Source organism: Sceloporus occidentalis, unplaced genomic scaffold (genome assembly GCF_023333645.1).
Source record: "Sceloporus occidentalis isolate IW3139 unplaced genomic scaffold, rSceOcc1.0.p SCAF_4, whole genome shotgun sequence".
Lineage (NCBI taxonomy): Eukaryota > Metazoa > Chordata > Lepidosauria > Squamata > Phrynosomatidae > Sceloporus > Sceloporus occidentalis.
The window spans coordinates 49,010,423-49,031,974 of record NW_028316984.1 but is presented as its reverse complement, the minus strand read 5'-3'; the positions used below and the strand labels follow the sequence as shown (position 1 = coordinate 49,031,974).

Sequence of the window (21,552 nt, the reverse complement as noted above, 5' to 3'; positions counted from 1 at the left end):
CTGTAAAGAAATAACTGATCATTTCAACAGTGAAGCTGGAGGTGGGGATCAAAAGATGTATGTTGCTTATCAGAAAACTCTTTTTTAAAAATTTGTTGAGAAAGAAAATAATGCCAATAATAAATAATAATAATATTTATAGCCCGCCTTTTCTCAAGGAATCAAGGCAGGTTACAACATCTTAAAAACCATACAGTGCAATAGAATAAAGTATCAGTTACCATTGTCTTTTTGATATTCCCTGTTTAAAACATATCAATTAAATTAATGTTAATATTTTATTTGAACCCAACTTTGGAGAGTTATACTATTTTGAACTCTGAAATCTAATCTAATATTTCTACTGAATATCTTTCCAGTTTTTAAAATGGGGAGTAGTTATCCCATAGTTACAGCTGGTGATATGTCACCTAGAATTTACTCCACTCTCCTGAGCCCTAATTTCAGCCCCAGGACAGTGCTTTTTGCCCATCTGTATCAGACCTAAATTATCAATACTGTAATAACATTTGAGTTGCTTTAATAAGGACCAAGTGTGGTGTAGAGGTGTGAGCGCTGGACTAGGACTTTGAGAGAACAGGTTCAAATCTCTGCTCAGCCATGGAAACCCACTCAATGATCTTGGCCAGTTACACACTCTCACCCATATAGGAAATCAATGAGGAACCCTTCTGTACCAATCTTACCAAGAAAATATCATAATAGGTTGGCCTTAAGGTAGCCATAAGTCTACCTTAAGCAACTAGGAACCAGCTTTTCCAAAACGTTGATGTCATGCTGATCAGAATGAAGGTATAGCATTGTACCTTCACGGATCTGTGTTGGCTATTTTTACCAGTTATGCTTGGAAGTGTTGTGGTACACAACATATTCCTAAACTTGACCCATCACTCATCCATTCATCCCAAGATCCTTTTTAAAATTACCTTTCTGTATCAGGAGCCGCAGCTGGATGGCTCACTTGTGCTCTGGGAATGTAGTACAGGAAAGAGAAACACTGGGTTGTAGGGGAGCAATCGTATTCCATTGGCAAGGTGGTCATAGTTTCTGGAGAAATATGTGAACTGTCCAAAACTTAAATCATCTTCTTCATGATGATTGTATTTTTTTACAGCGGCTTACCTTGAGACATGTGAACAGCAACCAGTGTCTTGATGAGCCGTCTGAGGATGACAAAATGGTTCCTACCATGAAAGATTGCAGCGAAAGCCGATCTCAGCAGTGGCTCCTCCGTAACATGACCTTGGTTGCCTAAAGCCAAGAGGGAAGGAGAGACTTTCTGTGTTTCTTCAGGCCTTGTAAGATTCTAGACCATTTATACTTCACTCATTTAGATCAGATAAAAGGATATACATTCCTTTCTCTTGTTGATGAAGTGAAAGGTTTTGAATGCTTGGTTAAAAGCCTACTTGTTGGAAGAACATTTTTTTTAATGGCTTAAAAGCATGTTTGCACTTTTTCCCCCTCAAACTTTTTTACTCATTCAGCTGAACACATGAGCGCTTTATATACCATGACATACACTGTTACCAGGACATATTCAAAAGAAGATCAGATTCACGAAAAACATTGAAAGGCTGAACTCCAAGATCTTAAGGTGGGATAGTGGGCTAACTGTTGGTTGTCATGTAATGTTGCTTGAAAGTGACAATGTTAAATGCCTTATGAAATTCACTTGCGTTGTGAAAGATTATATCATTTGTTTCATTAAGATGATGTGCGTGTACTGGTCCTTCATGGCAACAAAGGAAGAATTAGTATTTTTAATCGGACATAACCAGCATATAGGAAAGGATTTCTTGATGGTAATTTTTCTGTACATAACAGATGTTTTTCATGTATAGTAGCAGGGAAAAAAAGTCATTCCTGATTTTTTTTATTCTTTGTAAAATCAATACTTAATGAAGGATATGCTGGCAGATGGGATGTAAAACTAAAATAGCAGCAAAAAATCACATCATGAAATGGAATTGATATTGTCCAGAAATAACATGTACCACTGGCAAAGTATAAGCCATTGTGAAAAATAGTAGTGCCAGTCTACTTCTCTTGAATATCTTGAAAACATGGCATGTTTACACTGGACACTTGAGTTCAAGTTGAACCTTGTTATATTAACTAGTCCCATTCCTTAATGATTGTAACAATTCTTCTTTAATATCATTTTTATTATTGTTGACATATGCAGCAGATAACAATACCTGAAGATCCTGCCCAAAAATGTCTACCCTTCAATCCTTATTAAGTCTTCAAATATTATGAAGTTAAACAGATGTGCAAGTATGAAAGTTTTACTTGTGACAGCAGTGCTTTAATTAAAACCATGGTATAATAAACTGATAGCTTTGAAAGCCATGTTTACCTAGAAGGCTTGGTAGAAATATAAATAATGAACAGGATGTTCTTTGAAAAGAAAACCAATTATATGGCATAACTTTATGCCTTTTTTCATTGTAAGAGCAATCTGGTTGTGACTTTGGAATCTGCAGTAGTTTCCATGTTGGTCTGTCACAAGTGATATTAGGTGTAGAAATGCATAAAAGATGCGTCACTTCAGCTAAATTTACATATGGTTTATCTAATAACGCTACATGTCACACTGAGCTAGCCAAAGTGATTCGTACTCAGCTGAATGGTATCAATCTACCATGGTGTAGAGGAGTGTTTGTCTGGACCTGTTTCTTTCTCACTAAAACACAAGGCTTTAGACCTTGGGAGAAGATCACATATAGACTCTTCCTATGGATGAAACCTGCCAAGTTGTTTTGTCCTTTAGTAATATTATCTGTCTGGAATATTCACATGCCTATTGCCCATTCTCATTCATTCACTCACCATTACAATATACTAGGATAGTAAAAGATACAGAGTGGCAAGCTAAGTGTTACAGGGTAGTGGAGTGAAAGGCAAAACATCTGTCTACATAAAGCAGGCCAGTAATCAGTAGGAAACAGATGAGTTGGAGGCAGAAGACATAGGAGATTATCGCACCTGAAAATCCCACCAGGATAGGTGCGGGTCAAAAGTCAAAAACAGGTGTTGTTGCATGTAGCCAAGGCCAAGCGAGTGCAATCTGTCTACAGTCCAGACCCCAGCTGCACTTATCCGGCAGCTTTTCCAAAACGGCCAGCTCCAGTTTTTGAAAAGCAGCTGATAAGTACGGTGGGAGACCAGGCTGCAGACAAGTTGTACTCACCCATGCTCAGCTGCATGCAATAACACCAGTTTTTTTTTTTCTTTTCAATCCTGAGTCTATCCTGGCGGGATTTGCAGGTGCAATAATCTCCACAGTCTGAGCAGGGCTTGTGGCCAGATATTCTTATGATACAGAGGGGGAAAAAGACAAAAGAGATGAGGGGTTGCTAGTCAGAGTGAATGAAGTAAAGCATGGCAGGAATTTCTCTTTTACCTGATCTCACAAACCAGATGCCCAAATGAAAGATCCAAGTTTAGTAGCAGTCTCACACAGGACCAGTGGCACCCTAATTGGTAGTGCACGGTACCTAAATTTTCAAACTGACCTGTTATGATTTCTTCACTTGGCACTCACAGGGAGATATTGGCAGCAGTAAGGTTCAGAAAACCTTTTTCTTTACCTTTTTAAGGTTCAGATAAATTAATCCTATTCCCATAGAAAACATTTTCTGGAATTTGGAAAAAGAATAATGCCTTTGCTAAGGGCCTTGCATATTTTCGGGGAGGGAACCTGATTTGGATTAAGAGATAGCATTGATGGGGATAACCTTTTGGTAGGTCTCTATAATTCTTGTATTAATATTTAGAGAAGTGCCAATGTTTTCCTCTAAAAGACAAAAATCTCACAAGATGAGGTGTGAGATTATCTCTGTACCTTTAGAGTTGTCTATCAGGTCTCTTCATTTTAAGTTGGTCATAGGTTTGACTATCAATCTTGCTAGAGTAGTTTTGCTCTGCATCTTCCTTTGCAACAAGCTGCAGTGGAGTTGAAATCTGGCATAGGTAAGCAACGGTCAAATAGGAGATCTAGTAGATGTAGTCACAGAAGGTTTGATACAAGATGAAGCATGGCAAGCAGAGTCATTACTGATATTCAGTGTAGAAAGTTGCTCAGACTTAGGGTTTGATTTGGAAGGATGATTTTAGGGCACTTCTTTTAGCTCCTGAGGGCAGTTTTTCATAATATGGGGTCTGCTTTCAGAACCTTGGCTGTTGGTTGGGACCAGACCAGTGATGGCAAAGCATTGATAGCACATGAGAGGCAGTAATGTATTGGAGGCTGGCTCCTGAAGGTCCATTCCACCAACGTATATGCCAACACTAACAATATTTACATCACTAAGGCCTCTTGCAAATGGATGACAGATCTCTAGAGAGTTAGACCTGTGACCTACTCAGAAGGCAGAGAAAACATTGCCACAAAATAGTGTACTCTAATACTATTCTGTTCAATAATGAATTTAGAAAGTCCCTAGTAGAAAGGCAGCAATGGAGCTTTGCATCATTCTTATTAGGTTGTCCTCACTGAAGATTACTCAAAACAATGAATCTCACCATAGTCCAGCAGGAATTGGATTCCCCCCTCTGCCCACATTTGTAATTTTTATATTCTTGGTGGGCCAAAGAGCTGTTTCCTCTCTTTAACCCAGCCACCATGTCTGGTTGCTTCTGCTCTGCACCTGGCTTAGCATCCTGGAAAATTTATTCCTTCACCTCTCAAGTAAAGGTGTGGAAACTGAGTAGGATTAGCCCAGCAGCACTCAACTTTCTACTCACATGAGTGTGTAAAAAGGGATGTCACCACTGATCAGGAGCTATAGTTGAACTTTAGAAATGTAAATGGTTAACCTTTTAAAACAGATGAAAAGGCTAGTTCGCAGATGAAAATAGCCCATGGCTATGCCAATCCAGTTTCCCTCTTTGTCTGTACTATACCCAAAGCCTCAGGGGGGAAAGCTATACTGGGGGACAAAACTCCAGACACCATTTTTGCTTAACTGCTGACACCACAGACATCATGTGTCTGAACTCAAGCTTTCTAGTATTCCTTGTGCAGCATTCTCAAAGGCTCAAGTGTAGAATACAAAAATAATTATTTGTCAAACAGGAATTGAACCTACCATCACAGATTGATTATTCAGTGTATTCAAATCTCATTCTCACACACTCATCTCCTAGTTAACTCTGATCCTGAACCTAACTGATTTCTACTTCTGACCTGACTATCTTCCCCAAATAACTCTCATGAAACTCTCGGTCCCTGTATAAAGAGGTCTGTGCTCACTTGAACATGAGCAGAATCACTTGTATGATCAGAAGCTTTGACAAAACAGGATTTCTGGTCAAGTGGAGACTTCTGCATTCAAACTAACATGAGTAGTACACTTCTGCAAATTTTGCTATTCAACATGGGGAAGTGGGCCTGATACGCACAAAGACTTTGGAGGACAGTTGGTATGCTCAGCCCCATCTCTCATCCTCATGTTAGTCTTTTCTGGAGATGGAGAGCATGCAGCCTACATCCACAATGCCAGCATAGTTGATGGTGCGGAATGCTGGAAGTCTAACAATATGTAGAGGGCTATACATTCTCTGTCCGTGGTCCACCTGGGTAAGGTATTGTGCTTAGACAGGACTTTTGAGCCAGTGCTAATGAATTCAGTTTATCTTCAAGAGTATTTCTGGATTCTTGAGACCCAAATACTGTATTTTTATCTAGCTTGAAAACAAGTTAAATAATGTTTTGAGATTAGTACCGTACTGCTAAGCAACATGGTCTAGGGTTTTTTCTTTTACTTGAAAGTAATGAAGATCATATCTGATCATATAAATTTTAGTTGCATCTCATTTGTAGATGCTAAATACAGTCTCAGATGAGGCAAATAATGGTGAACGTGCTTATGTGTAAAGCTACATATTAGGATGTAATGGTTTGTAGCAAGGGTGCATAAAATATGCCCCCCAGTTGTTCTTGAACTACAAATCCCATTAGCCATAGCCAGCAATCTCAACAGTGATAAACAGTGGAAGTTGTCAGCCAACAACATCTGGAAGACAACATAATTCATATCCCTGGTCTAGGGGCTGAATCTGAAATAGAATTCTATAATGTCACTATCTTCTAAGTCTTTCTGCATCACAATAAACTGGAAAATTTTAACACATTTGTATTTTCAACAGGACATCCAAATTGTTAATCATTGTGGTAGCAATGACGTGTGAATTCCAAATGTATTTGAATAGCCATCATACACGTTCTCTTGTATTTCAATGTATGGAATAGATTTTTTAAAAACAGTCTGCTGCTATTACTGTATGAACACATCTGGTGAGATTACACCACATCTAAACTGCCGCTCAGTATAAGCTACTGTTTGATTTCAAGGTGTTGAATGAACGCCAGCAATGTGTTTTGAATTAGCTTATGTGAACTATTAGTGTAAAAATGTTTTTCAGACATGCACATATGCTTCTGAAATCCCATTTTCATTGTTGCAGGTACACTGAAGTCCATTTTCTCTATCAAATAGCAGATTTTTGGATAAGTACATTACTTCACAAATAGGGCCCCTTCTCAACATCACTGTTATTTCTTCATTTGAGCCATAATATGTATTACAGGGTGGCAAATCCAGGTTTGCCTCAAGTATACTCGCACAGGGAGTAACTGCTAATCCTAGCCTCCTGATGGGTATACTTGTATGATGTGCATGTTCATATTTCACATGCCCACAAGTTTAGGTGTAGATATAAAATATCTTAAGTGTATGCCTAAAAGATATATAAGGTGGTCCTTTAAATTACAGTTGTGGACTTGACAGTGTATTGTATTTCCCATGTTATACTGAGAGCCTTTACTCAAGGAATTGCTCAAATCTTTCTAAAGTCAGTGCCTGGGACACAAATACAGTTATTACATTTTAACAGTGGGCTGCAGATCAAGATTTACACCATTTCTGATGTTGTAACAGTTAATAAATGTTAAATCTGCTGTAAATTTTAAATATTTATACATTTTGTAGAAATAAAATATGCCAGTTTAGTTTTATTCTAGTGTCACTTGTCTTTGTTCTAGGCCTTGAGCTGTACTTTATATCAATTTACTCCTTATCTGAGTGTGTTCCAAATCATTCTCAATAGCTGAAGTGTATGAAGTGTAAGTTGTTAACACGGTGTATTGATTGAAAGAGGGACTTGAGTATTGTGAGTCTGCATTCTTTTTTGTCAAGAAATGCTGGCCCAATTCAGTGTTTCTGGTACAGTTGCAGTATTGTGATGTGAAGAATAGGTGAGCAAGCTATCTTAGCTGTACTACCCCAACAGAAAAACTCTGCATCATCTAAAATGCAGTACTTTTCAATGAAATCCACATTTTTTCCAGTTATCAAGTGTACAGGAATCTAATCACACAAATGCATACCCTCCAATATTTAATGGATTAATTCCTGGACACATGTGGCCCCGTAACATCAGGTTGTTTTCAAGAAGTCAAAACTTATTAATTCAGAAAACACATAAGCTAGAAGTGGATGCTGCAGTTTGCATATGTCTGAACTAACAGGGAAGGAGGCGATTTTATATAGTGAATTTATACCCCACCTTTCTCCCAAAATGGGATTGAAGTTGGATTACAATATTTTGAAAAATATAAAGGTAAAACATTATTTCATGAAAGTTAAAAAAAGATTAAATAACAAAACTATTTTGAATGTGATTTAATATTAATAATAATAATAAATTTTATTTCTTTTCCATCTCTCCTCAACACTTGAGATGGTGTACAGCATATAAAAACACAAAACACAATTAAAAAACACATAAAACCAAGTTAAAATACAGTGCTAATTAAAAAGTCATGATTTAAAATTGACTGGGTAGGCCTGCCAGAAGATTAAAAATAAGTTTTAAAACATATTTGAAATAAAATTTCCAGTGAGATATTAAAAATATATATTTTAAAAAATATACCACACACAACTTTACACACACACTAAAATGCAAAGATATACAACTAAGCACAAAAGTTAGAATCATACAGGCCATTGTATTCCTCAAAGACAGACAAATAAATCCTAGAACAGATCAAGCCAGAAATGTCCCTAGACGCCAAAACAACCAAACTTAGGCTGTTATATTTTGGACATACTATGAGAAGGTACAACTCACAGGAAAAAACAATAATGCTAGGAAAGGTAGAGAGAAGTAGAAAGAGAGGAAGACCATATGTTGGATGGACTCTATTATGGAGATCACTGGTATGAATTTGCAGGAATTAAACAGAGCAGTGGAGGACAAGGGAGTCTTGAAGATGTTTCATCCACAGGATCTTCATGGGTCAAGATTGACTCAAGGGCAGTTAGCAACAACAACAAACTGCTCCATAATTAAAATTCAAAGGCCAGCGTAAAAGTAGCTGGAAAAGTGAGATGACAGATGATTAACTGGGACTGTCCTTGCCAATTCAGGACAGTTGGAAGGTATATGACAGCATGCACATGAAAATTGCTTTTTGGGTTCCTCACATTGGGGGGGGGGGGGGATTTGTCGTGATGCAGCGTGAAGGAGGGAGTTATAGATGACAAAAAAGGTAATTCCACTCTTGCAGAAGGCCAAGGTTCTCATGGTCCCCTGTTGTATATTCATGATGCCCAGCCATATACACTAGATCCTTGTTATCTGCTGGGGTTTGGTTCCAGGAACCCCCGTGAATAACAAAATCTGTGTATCCTCAAGTCCCATTAAATATAATGGCATAGCAAAATGGTGTCCCTTATATAAAATGGAAAAATCAAAGTTTGATACTTGAAATTTATACTTTTTTTAATATTTTCAAGCCATGGATGCTTGAATCCGTGTATAAAAAATCTGTGTATAAGGAGGGCCAACTGTACTTAAGGCACTGTCCATAAGGTAGATTAGACAAATATTTTCATAGACATTATTGTAAAATCAACTTTTTGATCAATAATCACTTCAAATCTGTAACCACAGCAGAGATATAAACTGTCCAAAACAGTGGAAGTATTTTTAGAAAGATGTGCAATGTTCTTTTTATTTCCCTGTGAACAGGCAAAGATACAAATGTTGATAATTATATAAAGCAATCATCAGGACGCTTAGTTTTGGGTGGTTTTCATCTACAGCCTTGTAACAATACTCTCTAATTACATAAAAATGTGGAAAAAATAAAATCTTGTCACATTTCCATGTTTAAAATTAACACACACTCAACTGACAATTTATGTTAATAAGCTGAAGGTAAAACACACACACACACATATACACCATGGAGCCATTTTCCATATTCTACTCTGAATGGATAATTCCTGCTCATGACGAAAAGGGGTATTGGGAAAATAAAAGATTAGTGCGTGAATAGGATGCAAATTGAATCTGTCTCAGGAGACTGAAAGGACCCGGGGTGAGAGACAAAATGAGTCCATTCCAGCATGCTTCTGAACAAAAAAGGGATATTGTAATGAACAATGACAAACTCTGATTAGATGATTTCACACTTTGGATTCAAAATGTATGATAAGCCCAAGTGCAATCTTTATTAACAGAATACAGTTGTTGAGTTGCTTGTTTAGGACTGACCTGCACAAAAGGCGCAGAGATTTAGATTCAATGGTAAACAATTCCAGTCAGTGCATCCCTTATATTTCTGCAATAGCCAATACTAAGCATTAGCAAGTCTTTGGAAGACAACAGAGAGAGGGGGACTGGAGTGGAAGGACAAGTCTGGGAATTGCAAACACACACACTTCTAGAAAAAGAAACATTTTCTGGTTATTTTCTACTCATTTTGGATTTGGCTAGAGATGTTTTTAAAAAATGAACTTTACAAAAACATTCCTAGCTGGGGATCTAAAGGGCCAAACTACTTCCATGTTCCTAAGGCAGTGGTGGACAACTGTGTCCCTCTCCATGTTTTTGAACTGCAATTCTCACAATCCATTTTGAATATGCCAGCTCAGACTGGCGGAAGTTGCATGCCAAAATCATTTGGAAGGCCACAGTAACCTTCACTTGATTTCTAGTACTTCCATTACAATCATCTTGCCTTTCTATTAAAAAGAGTTGAACTTCCTGAAGCATTTTTTCTATGTTGCATGTGGTCTAGGAGTGTATGATTCAAGAGGTGGTTGTCATGTGTCTTCAAGTCATTTCTGACTTATATCGACTCATGGGTTTTTCTTGGCATGATTTGTTTGAGGGCTTACCATTGCCTGCTTCTGAGGCTGAAAGAATCAACCAGGGGGATTCCATGGCTGAGCAGGATTCAAACCTTGGTCTCCAGAGCCATAATCCAACACTCAAAGCACTACACCATGCTGACTCCCTATTCAAAAGAGAAAAAAAAGGTTTTAAATACCAACAGATGCACCTTTACACTTCAAGATCTTGTCTAGTTCTTTCATAGCTGCCCTACCAAGTCCTACTCATCCCCTGATTTCTTGATGCCAGTCTCCATTCTGATCAGTGACTGATCCAAGGTATGGAAAATCTTTGACTATTTAGATTTCTTCATCTCTGTATTAAGCTTATGAAAATCATTCTTATGTAATAATTTTTTTAATGTTCAGCATTAAACCTGCCTTAGCACTTTCCTCCCTTATTTTCCTCAGTAATCGTTCCCATTCCTTGCTATTTTCTGCTAGTAGTATGGTGTCATCTGCATATCTCAAATTGTTGATGTTCCATCCTCCAAGTTTCACATCTCCTTCCTCTGAATCTAATCCTGTTTTATGTATAATATTTTAGGCATACAAGTTGAACAGGGATGGTGATAGAATGCAACCCCACCAGACCTGCTTTCCTATTGGAAAATATGCTGTTTCTTCATATTCTGTTTTTACAGTAGTCTCTTGTTCTGAGTACAGGTTGCGCATCAAGACAATCACATAAAAAACCATAGGTAGCCACAAGTAAAATTTCAGATTCATAAAAGAAAGAAAACCTGTACTAAAATCTGATTCTCTTCCCGGCCAGAACAGACCTGTTGAATAAACTGCTGGATGGTAAATCAACACATACATAAATCCCATTTATTCAATCAGTCTCCCCTAGCTGGGGCCAGCAATTGGTTTCAGACTCTTTTTCTTCCTGCAGGTTTCCAGCAGCATTTTTTCCAGCACCACCTCATTTATCCTTTCCTTTATGTTGAGGTCCTTGCTTTCAGTTTTTTAATTTGTTTCCGATAAAACCAACTGTGCTGATATCTTAAGAACATAATTTTATCAGATTGACAGCCTTGATTGTGCAATTCTTGGGAGAAGGGCTTTTTTGTAAATCAACAGCTTCAGTTAAAGAAAAACACTATTATACATTATGAAAAGGTGTTTGCCTATATGTTTATTTCTGCTGAGTTGAAGTTTAAATACTGTAATCCTCCCATGAATGAGGCTGATGGGTGATTTTGAATCACTACATTAATGTACTTAGAAAAGAAGCAATTAGCTGAAGATATCTGTTAATTATAGCATGAATATCATTTGATGACTCAGAAAATAATCTATCTGGGGCAGCAAATGTAGAAACTGTTTCCTCCTCTGTCACGCTGAAAATGTATTTAATGCCAATCATGATATTAAAATGATTAGAGCTCCAGTTTTATTTACTCTGAAACAAAATATAGATGCTTTTAGTGTATTTATTGTCACCTAAATCCTGAAGATGTGAGCTCACTTCACTTTACAAAACAAAACAAAAAAAGTATGTGAAAAATCAGAAAGACTATTTATTCCACTATATGGTAGAACATATCCACAATAAAGTCCCACAGTCACACAAATTTTAAAGTTGCAACTAATTTCTAAATCTCATTATTTTCAAAGGACTTAGAAAAAATTAAGGTCTCTGAAGACATTTGGGATCTGTGCATAGTTACGAGGAGTGAGGGGTTATGTCTCCTGTCCTGTCTGTTCCAGCCATCATGCATTGAACAGTCTTGTGTGGGATGATCAGCAACTGGCAGTTCTGGATTTGTTGGAGTCAGAGTTGTGTAAGACAGTTGTGAGCCTGTATCTCAGTGCACAAAGGACTGATCAATCCATGGAAGATGGGGAGAGTCAGCAAGCATGAGTCTTCTTCCTTTTCCACATATTTACACTAATTCTGAACTTCTGAATAAGTTTCACCCTGCACTAGACTGAGGCCAAATCTTTGGGGATATGCATGGTGAAAACATAATTTAAAAATCATTAGAATGAGAGTGTTATCGTTGTTGTTGTTGTTGTTGTTGTTGTTGTTGTTACTTCTTGCCTTTTCCCCAGTTTGGAACTCATCAGCTTACAAAAATTCAAGCAGATACAGCTAAAAACGCTTGCATCTTACAAAATTAAAAATATAATTATCAATAAAATTAAAAGCAGTTAAAATCATAGCCATCGAAAGGGAGAGCAGCAAATATAAACAACCCAGCACATGAAAGACCCTTTCCATCTGAGCATCCAACCCCAAAGGCCTCCTGAAACAAAAGCCCACCTGTCTATGAGGAAGGTGTCAGGCCTGCTTCTCTAGGAAGGGAGCTCCAGAGCCCAGCATCTGAGAAGATGCTCTCCTGAGTTCCCACCATGTATACCTGCAAGGATGGTGGATAGAGAAAAAGGGCCTCACCATAAAACCTCAAAACATGGGCAGGCTCATATGGGAGAATATAGTCCTTCAAATAACTTGCACCTAACCTATATCAAACTCATTAGATACTTCAGAGGAAGGGTGGGTTCAAAAATTCGAGAATGGAATGAGCTGACACCATTTTATGCCCAGGCAGCAGATTCAAGTGAAAAACTACAGCTTCTGATGTCTACCATCTAAAGCCATCTGACATGGACAGGCTCATATAAGGAGATATGGTCCTTCAGATAACCTGGACCTGAGCCATATAGGGCTTTGTATGTCATAACCATCACTTTGAACTGTACCCATAAGCAGACTGGCAGCCAGCAGAGCTATTCTAATAAGGGAGTTGTGTGCTTTTTGTATCCAGCCCTGGTTAACTATCTGGCTGAAATTTTGGGCAAGTTGAAGTTTCTAAATATTTTTCAAAGGCAGCCCCATGTAGAGCATGTTACAGTAATCCAAATGGGATGTAACTGTGGCATGTGTCAATTTATTTTAATACATAGCACAGTTTTCTGTGTGTGCTGCCCATTCCATTGTAAATTAAAGAACTACTTGCGTTAGTGTATGGTGCAGTGTAGGTTGTGTAAGTGGATAGGTTTGATGGACCATTTTTAGCTTGGAAAATATACTCTTTTGAAATACAATGCCCAGAATCCTACTCATCTTGTTCCTACTGATATTCTGGGAATCATAATCTAAAATAACCTTCTGATGCTCTGTTATCAGCTACTCCTGCAATAGCAGGATTAGATATAGATCTTCATTTATAATCACCGAAATCCTATATCATCATATAGGGAGATTATTGCACCATGAATTTGCCCACAGGATAGACACAGCATTTAACAGTCAAAAATGGATTTTATTGCGCTGGCAGTATGCAAACGGTTTGCAATCTGCACTTCTCCAGGTTTATTACACACTTTTAAAATTAAAATTAAGCTACTGACTGATTTTCTGACCTATAGAACTGGGTAGGAACAACCTGAATCCACAATGCTCTGATTAAAGTGCAGCTTAAAACATAAGGCTTAGAAATGCTCTCTTACGGGTCCTTCCCACTACGATAAGCTCCGAATCCCGATTTGGGGCTCATGACCTTCGTTACCACTGGAAAACCAATCCGATCCTCATTTCATTGATTCCAGTGGGGAAAAACGCGGAGGAAACACAAAAAAACTGGGCTATTGACACTAGATTTTCAGAGGTCCTTTTCCATCAGAATCTATTCTGATGCAATTCCAAAAAGTGGGAACACCGGATCAGAATCGATTCATGGTGGAGGGGAGGGACAAGGGGTGTGTGTTTGCCACCCCTCCCAGATTTTTTGACATGTCACCAAGCACCAGTGCTGCCTTTGCTGGTGTGACGGGTGTTTGCATTTTGGTTTTTTTTTAAATATAATTCATTGGAAAATCATTTAAATGGCTTAACAACTACTCGACAAGGCAGATAGTTGCTAAGCCATTCTAATGATTAATCGAGAAATGAATGATTCATCATTTAGAAAAAACAAAAACATGCTGCTGTGTCCTCTGTCGTCGTCCTCTTCCCGTGTCCCTTCCTGCCTTCCTTCGCCATGACCTCAGCAGCTCTCCACCGCCACGGCCTCCCACTCCCATCTGCACTTCCACCAGCACCCACACGTCCAGGACCACCTGTCACGCTGCCTCCTGCCCCACCAGACCCTCCACCGCTGAGGAGCTTGCCGCCTCCCTTCTTCCTGGCCATGTGCACACCAGAACCAACGCCCATGGCTTCCCTCCCCTTCTATCCCAGCCGGGGCCCGGTCCAGACAGAGTACGGCTTGACTCCAGCACCGGTGTGACAGAGGGAGGTGGTGGAACAGGAACCCACCCTGCCCAGCCTTCCTCATGCCAGTGCAGCCTCCCTCATGCCGGTCCTGGAGTCAAGCTGCACTTTGGCTGGGCTGGGACCCTGTTGGGAAAGAAGGGAAACAAGGGGGAGTGTGGGCGTAAGTTCCGGCATGTGCCTGGCCAGGAGGAGGGAAGGCAGCAAACTCCTCAGCAGCGGAGGGTTCAGCAGAGCAGGAGGCGGCAGGGCAGTGGTGCTGTAGGTGCAGGTGCCAGAAGTGCCAGAGCCGGGTCCTGTTCCAACAGGTGTGCGGTGTGACTCTGGCACCAGCGTGTGGGAGGCCAGACAGGGTGGGCTCCTAGTCCACTGCCTCCCTCCGGGGCTGGAACCCCCTGACTCTGGGTAGAGGAGTGGTGGGTTTGGGCCAAGGAGGAGGGCTCCTCAGCTGGGCGGGGCAGGTGGTGGGCTCCACGACTTGGTTCCTACTTGGCTTGACTCATCACACTCTCTCAGCCTCCAACCTGTCCCCCCCCCCCCAATTTCCAAGCCACTTACGTCACAGATGTTTGACAGGGGCTTATGAAGCGGTGCTGTGAGTGGGGATTAAAATCGGGGCAAATTACATCACTTGGACTAGGGTAAGGAAAAATCCCCTTTCATAGTGGGAACTGGGGGCCTTTTTGAATCGCTTTCAAAACCAGGGCAGAAGCGAATCCCTGCCAGTGGGAATGACCCCTTAAATGATGGCTGGATCCTATGATGGTGTAAATAATACTTATACCTTTGCAGCTCACTTTTTTTGTCTTTGTGGTAATCAAAATATTCTACCATCCACACAATGCCCAAAATGTCCCTCAAACCTATCTCCTAAGCAGCACATCTAAAACACAGCCATTGTCATATTGAAGGCTGAGAAGTGAAAGAAGCCCCAAATATCCTGGCCTTGAATAACCTGAATATTGTTGGTTCTTGACATAAAGTTCAAGAAAAGCCACTTAAAATTTTGCATTCACAATCCTTACAAAAGACTTAGGCTACATCTCCACTGCAGAACTGCAGGAACGGTAATTTGTTGTGGCACCAGAGCAAAGCTATAAATCCCAGAATTCCATAGCATTGAGCCATGACAGTTAAAGTGGTGTCTAACCGGATTATTTCTGCAGTGTGGATGCAGCCTTAGAGAGACTTAGACTTAGAGAGCTAGCACGGTGTTGTAATTTGAACACTGGACTATAATGTTGAAAATCAGAGTCTGAATCTGTACTTGGGCATGGGGGAACATCTCCCAAAGTGACCTCTCTCTGCCTCAGAGGAAAACAATTCCAAACCCACTCTCAACAAATCTTGCCAAGAAAATCCCATTATAACTTTGTTTCAGAGTCGATGTAAGTCAGAAAATGAGTTGAAAGCACACCACAATAGCAAATAAAGACTTTAGTATGTAAAAGAATACCATGAAGAACCCTCAAGGTAAAATCCACTGCTTCAGAAACAGCTGAGGTAAGTATTTCCATTGGTTTCTTGAGGCTTTCCTTGGCTTTTTGTGACTGTCAGCAGAGGTGCCAGCATGTGTTAATTTTCAAGCAAAGAATTTTTGCTTAAATTGACAGAATGTCCATTTGCTGTTTTGTACAATTGTGCTTTTCCCAAACCTTGGGGGTAGAAATGAAAATGAGCACATATATACATTTTCTGTCAAATTGTCACTGCCTACAGATTCTCTCAAAAGACTCACTTTAAGACTCAGATTTTTAATAAATAAATAAAAATTGTATTGTAATTTTTTTAAAAAAATATTTTTATCTGTGAGCCACCTTACAAATGAAATAAATAAAAATATGTGTCCTGAGCCTGGCCTAAGGAAAGGATAGATGTCCCACACACTCTCCACTCCATATGCAGAATTATGTGAAGAGCAATTGAAATATATATTAACACTGAGAGCAGCAGGGCAGTTTAGAGGAGTATGTTGGTTTGTCTTCCAAGATGTGTGCCACACCTAGATCTGAGCTCCAAGAAAGAGTGAAATGTCAGGAGGAATACTTGCAATGGGGAAGCAACTACAACTACTGTACTATCCTCTGAATCTACTGGTGGTTATTGTTCATGGATAAATTGTTGTTCTGTGTCTTCATGTCATTTGCATCTTATGGCAACTCTACAGAAAACCTATTGCAGAGTTTTCTTGTCAAGATTTGTTCAAAGTGTTGGAAATGCAACAAAGCTTAGTATTTAAAGAGTTAAGTGTGTCTAAGTTAGAAGCAGCAGTGATAGGGTCAATAAGTGTTTCAATGACCTACAATCTCCTATGTTTTATCAACCCATCCCAATCTCCCTTAGATACAGTATAATCTGCACTGCAGAAATTATGCAGTTTGACACCACTTTAATAATAATAATAATAATAATAATAATAATAATAAAGTTTATTTATATACCGCTTTTCCAAATTAGATCAAAGCGGTGTACAACAGGAAGTACAAAACAAAGTCAAAATAAAACATAACAAGCCTCTCCCCCCCCCCTCTCAAGATGGTTGTCGGAAGGAGGGCTTGTCTTCTTTCAGGCAGGCAGTTGGAGCTTGCCTGCCTCTCTCCCCCCCCCCCCAAGATGGTGGCTGAAGGGAGGGCTTGTCTTCTTCCAGGCAGGCAGTTGGAGCTTGCCTGCCTCTCCCCCCCCCAAGATGGTGGCTGAAGGGAGGGCTTGTCTTCTTTCAGGCAGGCAGTTGGAGCTTGCCTGCCTCTCCCCCCCCCAAGATGGTGGCTGAAGGGAGGGCTTGTCTTCTTCCAGGCAGGCAGTTGGAGCTTGCCTGCCTCTCTCCCCCCAAGATGGTGGCTGAAGGGAGGGCTTGTCTTCTTCCAGGCAGGCAGTTGGAGCTTGCCTGCCTCTCCCCCCCCCCCAAGATGGTGGCTGAAGGGGGAGGGCTTGTCTTCTTCCAGGCAGGCAGTTGGAGCTTGCCTGCCTCTCCCCCCCGCCCCAGGGCCGCCACAACCCGGCTGCAACCGGGCCTCTCCCGGTCCTGGCTGCACCCGCCTGGTCACGGCACGGGTGCAGCCAAAAACCGGGAGAAGCCCAGCCGCAGCAGGGCCGCTGGGCAACCCTGGGGCCTCGCTGTCCTCCTCCTCCTCCACCGCGCATGGCTGCGCGGAGGAAAAGGAGGGCAGCGAGGCCTGGGGCGGAGGAGGCTGCAGGGAGGCGGCGCCATAACTGCCATAGCACAATACTGTGAGATACTTAGCATACTCTGGCCCCATACAGACAGTCCAAAATAAAGCTGCTTCGGATTGCTTTGGAGGTATACTGTTTCAATGATGCATGTGTCCTAAGAGTCCGGAAGCTGTGTCAAAGCTGTGCTCTAGTCCTTAGGACTGGATCTTGGCTTTGGCACGGCTTCCGGACTCTTACTACGCATGCATCATTGAAACAGCATGCCTCTAAAGTGACCCAAAGCAGCTTTATTTATTTTGGCCTGTCTGTATGAGGCTTCTGTCAGAGAATTTTGGCACCTCAACAAATGACAATTCACAGAATTCCATTGTACTGAACCATATGTATTAAAGCAGTCTGTTAAACTGCATTATTTCTGTAGTGCAGATGTGACCTTAAACTGATATTCTTAGGGATCACTCCACCTCTTCTCTCTGCCTCCCTTTTCATCTTTCACTACTCTAGTCCTCTGCCTGTTCTAGCTTAGTGTAGCCTAACATCCCTACAGAGCTTTCTTATCTCTAATGGAGTTCCTAAAATAAAAGTTTAGTTTACTTCCTACAGCCATTGGTGTCAGTGCTCCTTAACCATAGTAGCTAGCTGCTGTATATGTACACTCTCTATAAAAGAAAAAGATGTTTACCATTGACTTCCTCTGAGCCTGAGAGAGTATGACTTGCTTGAAGTCCCCCAGTGGTTTTCCATTTCATGAGCACTGCTTTGCCAAAGTCCTAATTCAGCACTCAAACCGCTATAACATAATGGCTGTTCCTGGATAAACACTCTATTCAAAATTTAAAAACAACACCCTTCTGCAGAGTTCAGCTTAGTATAGATTTTTTAAAAAAAAAAAAGCATACTCACTCCCATATTATTTTGTTGCCAGGAAAGATGGATGACATTCTCACCATATGTATCTTCCCTTATGATCTTCATTACAGGATCCTTGGAAAAACTTGATCAACTGAAGTCAAAAGAATCAGCAACACACCTGTCGTTCTAGTTGGAAGTAAGTTTTAGGGGAAAGTGTTAGAAGTCCCCCCCCCCAAAAAAAAAATGTCTTGGATCCCAAAAGTTTTTTTTCTTTTCAAAAACACTATCTCACTTTATGAAGTTCAATGGTATTTGAAATCTGGAGTCATTTGGGCATAATAAAAGTAAGCCTCAGCCCTACAGTTGCAAGACCTGAATTTGACCAGGGATCTTGAAGGTTTGTAAGTTTGCCATTAAATCAAAGTTGACTTGGTGGTTAATAACAACAACTCTGAGATGACGAGGAATGGTTCAGAGTTAGATCAATACTTTTCACACAGCAGCACTTCACAGTGTGACAGAGGGTAGTCGGTAGTCCCACTGGTTGAAATGAACTGTTCTAAGTGATACATCACAAATATAAATCCTGAAGTAAAACATACCCCCTTAGGGCTTTGGGGTGTACTGGAATGAAAGCAGCAGGGCAAAAGAGCAGATGGGAAATGTCAGTGCCCTGAGAACAAGGGAGAACAAGCACAAAGACATGGAAAGAGAGTGAGGACTCTGAATCCCTAGTAGCTTTTAGGCATTAATGGGTGACGTTTCCTTGGATCAATTCATTTTCCATTTGTTTTTAAGAAATTTGCCTCCTATGCAAGCCCTGTGAATCCCTAGATGCCTTTCATATCACTTCCTTCCCTTCTTACAAACATATCTGGCATTGGGTGATTGCCAACAGTACAATTGCCATCAAAGACTTCCTTTCCTGAACCCTGGTGAAGTGTCTTCCTAACTGCCTCCCATGTTCTCTCCATCCCTCTCTTCAGCATCTGAAATGCCACAATAGATGCATCCTTGGTAGCCTTAAGAAGTGTAGTGTCCCAGGACTCCAGAGACGATACTGTGAGCTCAGGAATACTGACTAATTATAATGCCCAGGGATACATCTACACAAAATGCTGCTGCCATAGTTAGGTGCCAGACAGAGGAAGGGAGACTGACCTTGCTTCTCCTGCCTATCTCCTGATACATTTCAGAGGTCCTGAGTTTTCCTTATTTAGGATGGAGTGTTTCAGAAAGTGTTTATATTCACAACTTGCTAAATTCAAACTGTCTGCATCAAGTGAGAGACCCCACTGGTCACCATAACTCACTATGTCTTTTAAACTACGGGTAGGAAGAGCTGAAAGGTCACATATATTCCCCCCTCCCTCCCTCCAGAAATTTTTTTGCTTCTGCTGAGGACAGAAATGGGCACCTGGAAATGTGATCAACAAGGAGTCGAGGTGCCTGTTTCTGTCCTCAGCAGAAGTGGCAGTGTGCCAGGCAAGCTATACTCTGAGCTCCTGCCCACGAGGAAGTTGAGGCTCTGAAAACAGGTCAGCACTGCTGCAGCCTTGCTGATGAAATAGCTTCCTGCAAGAATCTAGCTGTCACTTCTGGTAACACCATCAGGGCATCTGTGTGGTCAGTTAAGATGAAGTAGACCAACCCCTTGCCTGTTGACCATATGGTGAGGACCCTCTTCAGACCTCAGCAGAAGCAATTGCTCTCACAGGGAGCTGCTTCGCTGGTGAGGCTGCAGTGGGATGGGCCAGCAGTGCCAATGTAGTGTTGCCTCAGCTGGCCCACATTGATGTGGCATCACACTGGAATTGGTCTGGTGCATATGGACACCATCGTGGTCAGTTCAGGGCTGGCCCGAGGCATAATGCTCAGGACTGGCCCTGGATAAAGTGGCCAGTTTTGACACACCCTGATATATATTACAGTTAATTTTAACTTAAAATAATAATAAATAAATAAAAGTTTTATTTATATACCGCAACCTTCCATAGATCAGGGCGGTTTACAACAGTGAAAAATACATAAATCAACAAATCGCGCGCAAACAGTGCATCAAAGAAACAATAAAAACAATAAAAAGGATAAAACCCCAATTAGCCCTTCCTCATGGCCACGGAAGAGGAGGGAGGCCCTAAAAAGATGTTCATGGGGGGAATGCTTGATGAAATAAGAAGGTCTTTAAATCCTTCTTAAATTGGGCCAGGGAGGTAGTCGAGCGGAGCTCAGCGGGCAGCGTATTCCAGAGGGCCGGGGCGGCGATGGAAAACGTCCGCTTAGTGACGGAAGAAAGCCTAGCCCCTGGCACCTTCAGGAGTTGCTGCCCAGATGTTCTGAGGGTGCGGGACGGAATATATGGGGAGAGGCGGTCCTTCAGGTATCCTGGACCCAAGCCATTTAGAGCTGGAGATCCTAAAACTTCTGATCCAAAAAATGTAATGTTTCCAAGTTCTGGTTTTAATTTTGCTCTAACATAGGCCAAGATTCTGCACTTAGAGATATCCACACATGTCTCTATAGCTATGTTTTCTGAGGCTTTGCCCCCACATTTTCTTTTAAGCAGTGTGACCCTCCCCAAAATGGTTATTTCTGTGTTGTCAGATAGTGAGGAGATCAGTAGGAAACCCCCCCCCCAGCTATTTTCCTATAGCTAGACACACTACAACATGCATTTGCAGGGACCTTCAGAGGTCCTGAGGAATTATCTGTAGATAATGTCCTTGCAGTATATCCATCTACAGGACAATAGCTGGATGAATCCTTGCTTATCTCCTCACTCTTGCACAGCCAGTAATAGTTGTGCTGAGAGGAGCTGCACTGGTTTCAGGGTAAAATTTTGGAAGGATGTTGGTTGTTATACAGTCAGAAAAGAATTCTAATCTCTGCAGTGATGAAAAAAGTGAATTATGATCATAAATCTGATTTATGCCATTGTAATTCACTGACAGGTTGCCAGCAATGTACTCCTGAAATATAATAAACCATGAAGTTTGCAGTCCTTTAAAACAGACACCAGTTCACACAGGGACCTTGATTTCTCCTCTCCCTGCTTTCTCTCTCTCTTACACACACACACACACACACACACACACACACACACACACAATTTAG

General features: G+C 40.8%; 1 protein-coding gene across 12 annotated transcripts in view; it reads left to right on the top strand.

Annotated features, from left to right (window-relative positions):
• The window catches only part of GALNT13 (polypeptide N-acetylgalactosaminyltransferase 13), a 360,918-nt gene that overhangs the window by 300,675 nt on the left and 38,691 nt on the right, over positions 1 to 21,552 (top strand). For 4 of the 12 annotated variants that reach the window (XR_016280868.1, XR_016280866.1, XR_016280867.1 and 1 more), the window contains exons 13-14: positions 1,115 to 1,298; positions 18,567 to 18,634. The exons of 1 other annotated variant lie outside the window; for it this stretch is intronic. Coding sequence is in view for 2 of the 11 variants with exons in the window: in XM_089520002.1 (XP_089376128.1) it covers positions 1,115 to 1,255 (141 nt within the window). In the remaining 9 variants the exon portion in view is untranslated. Of the gene's footprint in view, positions 1 to 1,114; positions 3,122 to 18,566; positions 18,635 to 21,552 lie in introns of those variants that run through there. 7 more of the 12 variants (XM_089519999.1, XM_089520004.1, XM_089520003.1 and 4 more) reach the window with 4 other exon arrangements.